Source organism: Apis dorsata, unplaced genomic scaffold (assembly GCF_000469605.1).
Source record: "Apis dorsata unplaced genomic scaffold, Apis dorsata 1.3 scaffold_1085, whole genome shotgun sequence".
NCBI lineage: Eukaryota > Metazoa > Arthropoda > Insecta > Hymenoptera > Apidae > Apis > Apis dorsata.
The window spans coordinates 66,013-76,824 of NW_006264183.1; the positions used below are offsets into that span (position 1 = coordinate 66,013).

The following is a 10,812-nucleotide window of genomic DNA, read 5'->3' on the forward strand; positions in this document are numbered from 1 at the left end:
AATATACTCAATGTAAGTAATCAATAAATCTTCTAAAAGTATTTATTAAGTATCATCAAGAAAATTCTCTTCCTGAACTTTTAAATCTTTCACAATTGATTTAACAAAATCTCAAATATCCAACATCAAATCACATTCTCTACAACTCTTTCAAAGAATTTAACCACTTTGCCGAAAACATTACTAAAGCAATATTCTTCATCAAATAGGCTACCGAACGAAAAACTTTCCCTCTAAACGAGATTAATAACTCACTCTGCAGAAACAGCGACATCGTAACCCGAATGCACAGAACCGCAATCGGCTACCACTGGCTCTCCCCCCGTAATTCTGCGTTCGTTTTCAAACGCCGCGACATCATGAGCATTGTTCAAGTATTCCACGCACTTCTCCGTGGGACTAGTTCTAGCCGCAGCCAAAGCTGGACAACCGACGACAACTCCAACCACATCATCCTCCTCGTTTCCATCTTCACGATTTCTCAAAAAGGCATCTAGATAATGTTCGTCGGTAGAGGGCAACTCATACACAGCGCCAGACGTCCAATTGGTGGATAGGTCTCTTCGAATGGCGGATTCATCATCTATTTTGTTAACTTGATCGTTCTTCCTGGCGTAAAGTTTACGGAGATAAGCTTCCTGGTGGCTCCTGGTCGCCCAGCAGCCACCCTGCCACCATCTTTTCGATCCCAGAACCGAGGTCTTCCGTCTTCTCGCTAAACTCGACATTACTTTCTATTTACGAGGTAGAAGTTGATCTATATAATCGTATCATCTGATTGATATAATATTTGTAAAGGGCATTATCTATGGTCCATTGTAATAATTCGATTATAATTAATTAATGGATTTAATTTCTTTATTTTTTTTTGTATCTTCAGTTCAAGATATCATCTTTTAACATCAAACATTTTGTATTCCCGTGTTAATGATGTCGCAATTAGTATGCAATCGATCTTTTCGTCAATAAAAGATAAATCTTCTTTCATTCTTCGTTCTGTCTTAAAAGTTGACAGGATCGTGTTCGGAATCTAAAAACTGTCAAAGCCAAAAGGTGAAACTCGGTGATTCCGTGCATGTCATCATCAACCCAATACTCCATCGAGGTCAAAAGATATCCTTATTTCTCTATGTTTTATTCCATTACAATTTTACAGTTTCACGGAAGACAAAGACAAAAAGATAAGATTGGCATTCATATGACGGGATATCATCTTTTTGGTTTCTCCGGTTGGCACGCGCTCTTGAAGAACACCAAGAGGACACTCTCCAAGACAAGGACAAGTCAGAGAGATAAAGAAAGCGAGTACTGCGAGGAAGGAAGGAGAAAAGAAAGGTAGTAGCTAGTGGAGAGCAAGGGAAGAGACAAAGACGAAGCGAGGAAGGAGCAACAGAGAGGAGTGAAGCGAAGAGAGAGAGGATAGAACGTGCAGAATCGAAAGAGAGACGAAGAAGAGTAAGGGAGAGGCAATCTGTAAGAGTACGTATAACCGGTAGTACAGCCGGAGATTAACGTTTTAATACGCGGCAGTGTGGCCGAATGTACAAAGGGAATTGAGCGAACGATAACATTTCACGCCGATTCTCGTCTCGATCTATCGATTTTCCTTCCTTCGTCGCTTGGGATTCACATAGTTATCTCTCTTAACCGTCAATTTCCGATCACTGCGATCATCCTCTCTAGTCGATCGTATTTGTTTCACAAGCTTTGACACGCGACGTGTCAGTCTATTTCGAGACCAGCCTGATAAATCGAAATCTCAAATATCTTTAACCCAATCTTAATCACTGGATCCATATGGTCCAAAGTTGCTAATAATTTCTCATAAAACAATGATTTTAATCCTGTTACAAAAAAATGGTATCACAAAAGTGGAATACAACGATTAACTGTCAAACACAAATTATCAAAAATCTTCTCGTTGGATACACTTAATTTTAATTGATCTTCAGGCTGAAATACACACAAAACTTGCGAATGTATGAGAGAGAAAAAGGTGATTAAAGGTCCACGCGGTTAATTGGCAATAGTATAGTGATCGCATTAAAAAGCTTCTAGAAGCGACGTTCTCGTCCTTCCTACTCGGGCGTGCTGAGGCCGGGCGGACACTGAGCATGCTATGGGACCGCTAGGAGCAGGAGAGGTGCGGGGCAAGGGCGGCTGCCGGCTGCTAGAAAGCCGCCTCAAGGGAGGGAGAACGAAGGCCCGTTCTCGAACTCAGGTTGTTACGCCGCTGCACTGTGTGTAACTTCCATGCCACCAATACGCGTTCGTCTATCCCCACTATTGCGCCGCGATGCCTGCCGAGTCTCTCGATATATTTATATTCGTTTCTAATATGTGTGGCGTGTCAGGGCCCGACGCCTCGCCAAGAGGCCCCTTTTGAGTACGCGCGCGCACTCCAGTCATGTCGGTCCGGCATCATTCCACGAGGGCCTGTGCGTGCTGCGACCACAACCGCACCCCGAGGCCACAATCTGCTGCAACACTATCGCCTCGCATCGATAGTCTCGCGTGAACGTTCTTAAGGAACACGGAGACATTAGTTGAGGAAAATTGAGTGCGGTTTAAGTGGTTTACTCGAAACATTGAAGATTAACATTGATTTTCTTTGATTTCAGCGCTATTCAATTCTTTCTTTTCTTTAAGTGATGATACAATTTTTTTGAGGGATTATAATGTTTAATAATGTGAAAATTAGTAGTATTGCTTTAATTAAAATTTTCATAAATTTTGATTTTATATGCAATAATATATACAACATTGTAACGTAACTAATATTTTTATAGTATATGTTATAATATAATTAATATTTGATTTTAGAAATAAATGGAAATAATTTAAACTAAATTCTTGAAATCTGATGTAAAAATATTAGATTTATAAAATTTTATCTTATTGAAAAGTAAACTTTTAATTTCTTAAATAAAAATATTTCTTTAAGTGATTTATTATATGTTAAATATTCATTCATTCTATTTCATCTACAGATTTTATTATAAACTGTTCAAATTTGATCTCTTGTAACAGAAAAATGATAAAATTTATCCATAACAATTTCACTGTATAACGACACGCAAACTGTACTATAGAAGTAAACTGTCCGTTGTTGGCGATGTCCCGCAGGCTCACTGTAAGTGGTTGCAAATGTTCATCGTAATGACGCTGCCGTTTTTCTGGAGTATATCCTCTTGATGCCCTCGTCTTACCTAAGAAACACGATAATGGTTCTTGCCTGATCGTTAACTGACTGGTTCACTTGAAAATGCGATGTTAATTGGTTATTAATCGACCATTAAGCAGATAGCTTCGATAAAACCGGAACATTTTACTTCGTGGATCGACGATTGTTTTATTGTATCTTTTATTGCACTCGAACAAACGCATGAGTACGAATTCATTAACGTGTAAAATTATTGTATTATTTGATCAATTGTAATTTGGTCAATTAATAGGAAGTCAAGTTATAAAAATTCATTTATTTTCATATTTTATAGGAATCTATGTTTGGATTTATATTTTACATATGTATATTAATTATTTAAATAATTATTTTAGTTATAGTTTTTTTTCAACATTAATAAACAGTTTCAGATTTTATTTTTTAATTAATAATAATTGTATAATAAATTCACATTCAATTATCAAATTTCAAACTTAATTAGTAATGTAATTATTCTCAAGAGAGTTGCAAAAAACTTTCAAACTTGGTAATTGATTATCTATGGTATGCATATTTTAAATATCTGACCAAAAAATATAAGGTTAATTATCTGATAGTTAATTAATCAATTTGGTAAAGTATAATAAGCAGATTTTAAATTTGCCATTTATTATATCTCGATACAATAGAAATTTTATATTCAGGTGAATTACTTTAAATTATTTCATTTGTTTCCAATTAAAAGTTATTATCAATTATTGATATGTATATATACATATATATGAAATTTTTTTTCAAATGAAGAGAAAAATATATAGGAACTTTTGAATTATTTTTAACGCTTCATTGCTCAATGATTTGGAATAGAAATTCTTATGTAATCCAAGTGGAACGAGTCTTTTTCCGGAATCGATTTCAGGATCGTAATGATACGGACTATTTGCTATCAATAAGAGTTAAGCCGCTTAGTCATCGTTATCATATTCTTCAACATTCCACAATCTTCTATTCCACTCAATCACAAGTTATGAATTAGCAAAAATCTCTCTACCCTCCTTTCTCTTTATTTTATCTGGATAATTTTTCAAAGTAATTCCAGAAATATAGGTTTGTAATAATAACACTAGAGAAATCATGTTTATTTTTTTGATGAATGTGTATCATAGTTTTGTGTATCATAGTATAGAATATAAAAGTATAGAAAAAAGTAAAAACAAATTTATAATCATTGAGAAAGTAGAATTTTTATGATAAAGAAAGATGTTGAAGATTTTTTTAGAGGTTAAAATAAAACTAATTTCAAATATTCTTGAGTATTCACTTGGCTTCTCTGTTTCTATTAAAAAACGAAATCATAAGATTGATCTGACTTTTTGGCTAATAGATATTCTATCCTTTTTATTTCCTGATAATATGTTATAGAATGTAAGAAGTAATGTTTCTATTAAAAGCAATAAAAGTTTTGGTTTAAAATTTATATCTAATAGCAATAAAATTTATAATATATTTTGAATATCTTATTAGATGTATAAGATTTCTGTGTTATACAATGATGAAAGCAAAACTATTTATATATTATTTTTACTTTTTTATTTTTATTAATAAGTTTATTGTTTCTAATTAATAATTACTTAATTTTTACTTGAAATTGTCTGCTTTCCTTGCTTATTAAGTCAAGTTTTCAAATGAACTGAGAAAAGAAATTTTTGTATATTACCTAATAATTAAACAATTAGATCCACTTCTTGTTCTGTAACTGAAGTCTTTATTTATCAAATTGAAAAGAATTATTATATACCATATCATATTCGAGAATTTAAATCATGTCTATGTTAATAGTCTGGGTCTTTATAATCTCATCTGAACTGCTGTTGTAGTTTGTAAATTTCATTTTCTGTTTGCTTTTCACATTATTGTAAAAGTCGACTGCGATTTAAAAGTTGAGATTCTTCTATAAATGTATGTACTTCGAATAATCTTTATTGGATATTCGATTATGGCTATTTTAAAAGAAACATCGATAGAGATTAGGTTCATAACGATCGAGGACACGGTAAGTTGCTATAAAGATATTGGCTTGATTCTAATTCGTCGATTAAAAGGATACTTGATCGAAATTGGTGGCTTAATTTAACTCAAAAAATAACTATATAACATCTCTTTTCGATTCAATCAGGATATTTTCTTCCAAGAATTTCATGGAAAAATATTTTTATTGGGTAATTTAGTATCACATCATGGTTTTGTTCCTAATGAAAAGTTTTTGTTAAGTTCAAAAAATTTATAAATGCTTTTAATTTGAAACAATTTGAAACTTTAAGTAAGATAAAGCCTTGATTTATACTTTTTAACTTTAAAATCATTATTTTAAAGTTTATAAAATAAATTTAAATTAATTATCATATTCAATAATTATAAAATAATATGAAATATTATAAATTGATAATTATAATGTTTTTTTATATCATTTGATATCATTTATTTTATTTCAAGAAAATGAGCAAAAACAATTGCCTCACCATCAGGATTTCAATCAAATGTTCACTTCATCTTTCTTCCAGATATTTCCTTCATTTGAAAAGGATAAAGGTTTCTTCAATCAATTTTTTGTCATTGCAAATTATCTATTTCTATCAGTTCAAAAGTCCATTATTCAAAGAAGAATTGAAAATTCTATGAGAACTTTAAAAAAAAATTTCTAAAATTCTTGAAAAAAATTTGAATATAATATATCTTATAATAATTCAATGTTTTAATAATGTTAATAATGTTATAATAATTCAATCATGTTTTAGAATCAGCAGGAGTAAAATTCATAATTTTATAGCAACATTTTTTAATTTATAATCTCTAAGTCTTCAATTTATAAAAAATTAATAATCATTTTATTTAAAATTTAAACATAACCTCCAAATATATAGTCCAATTGTGTCAGATCCAAAAAAAATTTATTTTTGATAAAAAAAAAAAAATCTCTTTTCTCCATATTAAACAAAATGGTAACTTCTTAATTATTTTAACCATCAGAGATATAAAATAACAGAATTGTTCATCAGATTCTAGCAAACAGGTGGCTTGCGATTGTCCGCCACAATCTCGGTTCAATATGCGCATGCGCGCGCACGCGGTAACATCGTGTAGTAACCGGTACAAGGCACATCGTGTACCGGAATCATTAACTGTTATGCAGATGAATCTCTTATGCTTCTTTCACGCATAGCAAAGAGAACTCAAACTTTTCAACCTCGGTGCCGAAGGCGTCTCTCTATCTATCTGAGATTCTCCATCATCGACAACGCTGATCAGAGTACCGCTGCCGTTCATGCTTTATACGGTAGCCAAGAGTGGCTCACCATGTTAACGAGCTGTGAATGTTCGTTGTGTGTGTCATGAGTTGGAAGAAGAGCAATTGTAATTTTTTGTTTTTATTTTTATTTTTTTGTGAATCTGAACTATAAAAAAATATTTTATGATCTCTCTTAAAAATCATAAATATAGTTTATAAATTATCGAATATGATCTAAAATTATAAAAATTTTTTTTTTAATAAAAACATGAAATTCATATTGTGCAAATAAATTCAAAATTGTAAAAAAAAAAAGAATTCTCCTGACAATTAAAATCATATATGTGTTCAATTGTAAATTGTAATTTTCGCCTAGACACCTGTCGGCCAAGAAACAGCTGGTGTACACTAAATATTCACAGGTGCATCACCGAACTTCACAGCTACGTTTTCCTCCTTTTCCCGTTTATATTTAGCACGGTCAGCACCAGTTTACGACACGCGTGGAATTTTTCGCCCTGAGGAACTGGTTTCTTTCCGTGGACTTAAGATATTGCATATCCAGAGTGATTTTTTTAATTTCGTTACTTCATTATACTTCGATTAATGATTACAATCAAAGTTAGGTTAGATTATAGGTTAATTGGTACCTCTACTTAAAATAAGATGTGCGATTGTTTCAATATAAGCTGATTAGATTAAATGAAATTTAATTTATCGAATAAAATTAAAAATCATATAAAATCATATAAAACTGATCTTATATTTAGCATTAAAGAAGTAGTAGTAATAGTAATAATATAAAATTAGAAAAATTGAATTTTGAAATTCCATATTAGTTAAGATTCTTCAACAATTATGTTAAATTGAATAAATAATATAAATTGGTTTGATAAAAAAAACAGTTCTGTGTTCAAAAAACTTTTATGTCAATCTTTGAAATTCTAAATGAATATGATAAAAAAAAATGATAATAATAGTTTAATGAGAAGATATAAAAGAATTTAAAAAATAGAAATGAAAGTAATAGATTTAAGATAAATTTACAGATAAATTCATAAAAAAGATTGAAAGAATATTTAATAATTCAATAATGATGAAGTATTGAATATATATTGAAAGTATAAAACAAAATGAATAGAATTTTGTATAATTAAAGAACTAATAATAATGAATTTCAATTTAATATTATAGCTTTAAAAATACTGTAGCTAAAAAGAAGTATAGAAAGTATTTTGTATAATTGTATAATTTTTTTTTATATAAATATGAATTTAGAAAATTCTAAAGAATTGTAAATACTTTTTATCAAAAGTTTTAAGTTTTATAGTTCTTAAAGTTTATTATAGAGATGAAGAACTATTCGATGCAGCTGTTTTTTATTCTAGAGAGATCTAAGATACTGATCGACTATTATTAGAGAATAGAATTTTCTGAAGAATTATTGCAGCCCTCTTCGTGCAACGGAAATGCGCGATTAACAAATCGTTTGAGTCTGTTTACAGAAAGAAGAAGTCTATGGAAGATGATTTTTATACTATTTCGAGATTATTTTCTGTTCGAACATCCGGTTTTTAATACCGTGCAATATCGAACTCGAGAAAATTGATGGTATAGAACAGCCTAGAATTAATCTCCTTCGAAATTATAATTTTTTTCCTCAATTGTTTCACTGTTACTATTCCCTAGCATGCGAGTGCACGTATCTATTCAATGTGTTACATTATTATTAAGATTGTTTTTAATAATTTCACTTAAAAAACTCGTAAATTTGTTTTTAGAATTTCAAATTCTAATTCGTAAATTAAATTTATATACGAAAAGTCTACCTATGTAAACGCATTCATAATGTATCTCAAATATTTTGTCATTATTTATAATATTAATAAATTATGATAAATAATTTCAATCACATCGAAAGATTTTAAAAGAATTAAAGATAATAAAACAATATATTCTAACTTTATAATCATGAAAATGGAATTAGTTTCTGACATCATTGGTGAAGTATATCTTTCTTATTATTTCATTACATTCATTAATTAGATTTTTTTTCAAATATGCATTACTAATATTTAACCTTTAAATTCTTTTATATTTAAAGAAATTTTCATAGCTGAAAAATATATCAAAGTTAATTTATTATTTATCAAATTATTCATTTATTCTGCAAGTAGAAAAAAAATTCACTTACTGAATTTATTTAAACTTAAGTATCCACATTCAACTTTCATCCATTACTTTAATCTCCATCTATTAATGCTGAGACAATTCCAGAGCATATGCATATAATTCTTCCATGACATTAACACATGAATTTTGCGAGCGCGTCCACAATCATGTGACCGCGCGCGTGCGCTTTCTTTCCCGCGCTTATGCGATCGGCTCTCTCTCGTTTCCCACGAGCATTCTCCTGCTCATTACGACTTCCCGAGGCAGACGTGCACACGGAACCACATCGGTTTCTCGAAAGGAACACCGACAACTCGACCCTCTACTACATTCCGTCAATAATAGTTGCTCGAATGCGGCCTGTTTCAATATTTGTAAATCCCGCCCCTCTCCTTTACCTCTCTTATGTCGACACTCGACAGTTCTCGGCATGTCAGGATACAAACAAGGAGACTTCTTAACTGGGAAAACTTGTTCAGAAAGAATGGAAAGTTAATCTGTTTCTTATGAAATTATATTTTGAATTTTATTGGTTTGAATGGAACTAAGCTGAAATAGTATAATTAATAAAAACTTCTGATTTATAATGTCATCATGTGTCATCAAAATTTTATAAAGTATTCAGTCAAAATATTATATAAATAATTGAATTATGATTTTTATAGATCATTATAATATTATTCGAACTGAAAATATTTCCATCAAAAAATTCTAAATAATGTGTTATGTATTCAAATCAATTATGTATCAAATTAATCAATTCAAATCAACATTTTAAGAAAGTTATAATTAATTTTCTTTTATTATTTTTTACTATAAAATATATATACTATAAAATTTAACTATTAAAATTTGTTTAATTATAACTGTATAATTATAACTGTTAAAAATTAGCACTTTCTTTTCAGTTTTTTTACTTTTTTTTATGCATATCACTAAATAATACTGATAAATTATAAAATTAAATCTATCAACTATTCTATTAATTACCAAAAATTAAAGAGAATTATAAAGGATTAATTCTTTCAATTTTTATGTAACCATCTACATATTTTTTGTTATTCAAATATCACTTATAAAGAATTACAAAAATCATTAAAAATAAACTTCATACCATATAAATAATATAATTTTGTTACATTCAATACTACTATTCCCATTTAAAATATCGAATATTCCAATTGAAATCACACCATATTCTAACCTCTATTTCAAGATTAATCGTAACTCGAATCGTACACGGACGCTATAAACAATTCACACGCGAACAAAACTCGCACAAACTTCAAGATCTTAACACGATCGACAAGAACGAAAAAAGGAATTGTTAATGGAAGTCGAGTTCCATCGGATGCAAGCGAATCGACCAGGAGGATAAGGAAATACAGCCGAGGAAATTATGCAGATTGTAGGTTAGAATCCATCTGCTGATGGCTCGAACGGGGCATATTCGAAACTACGTGAGTTCATCCATGGCGCAGGACCAACTACCAATCAGTTCTACCTGTCCGTTTCGTTGCATTGGCGGAACGTTCTGAGCTTTCGTTCTATTATTTCTGTTCTTGTCTTACACATATTACGAAATGGGATAAGAGAATCGAGACGTTGGTGGAAGAAACTTGATCATTTCCGTGAAATTATGATTCCTGTGAATGATACGAAGTTATCTAAGAAGAAAGAATGAAGAGTTAAATTAATGAAATCGCGATGCGCGAGTCGCGGTACGTGGTTATTAGCCTGAAAATTTCAAATTGTTTTTTAGTTTACGATCCAGGTGTTATAATCCAACTGAATTAATCTTTTGCGTTAGAAAAGACATCGTTAAAATTTCGTTAAAATTCTCGATAGTTAGAGAACTCAGTTAAATTCTTTTGGTGATTAGTTATGCAAAGAATGTTCGATAAAATTCCTCAGATAATTTGATATCAAGCTGTTATTCAAGGAAGTAGTGGAAATCTGATATAATTATTATAGGTTATGTTATAAATATATGTTATATGTTGTTATATGTTATAGGTTATATGTTATAGGTTATATATTATAGGTTATATGTTATAAATGAATTTCATATATGAAATAAAATATAAAAGTTCATATATGTATATTTTTGTATAAAAAAATTTTTTAAACATATTGCAATTGAATATATTTCTAGAAAAAAGTTACATATATTTTATAAAAAAGATTTTTG

At 30.1% G+C, this 10,812-nt stretch overlaps 1 protein-coding gene across 1 annotated transcript in view; it reads right to left on the reverse strand.

Annotated features, from left to right (window-relative positions):
- LOC102674625 (protein prickle-like) overlaps nucleotides 1-2,628 on the reverse strand; it is a 14,040-nt gene extending 11,412 nt beyond the window's left edge. Inside the window, exon 1 of the mRNA XM_031514635.1 lies at nucleotides 256-2,628. Coding sequence (XP_031370495.1) covers nucleotides 256-728 — 473 coding nt within the window. The 5' untranslated portion in view covers nucleotides 729-2,628. The remainder of the gene's footprint in view (nucleotides 1-255) is intronic.
- Nucleotides 2,629-10,812: the final 8,184 nt, after the last annotated feature.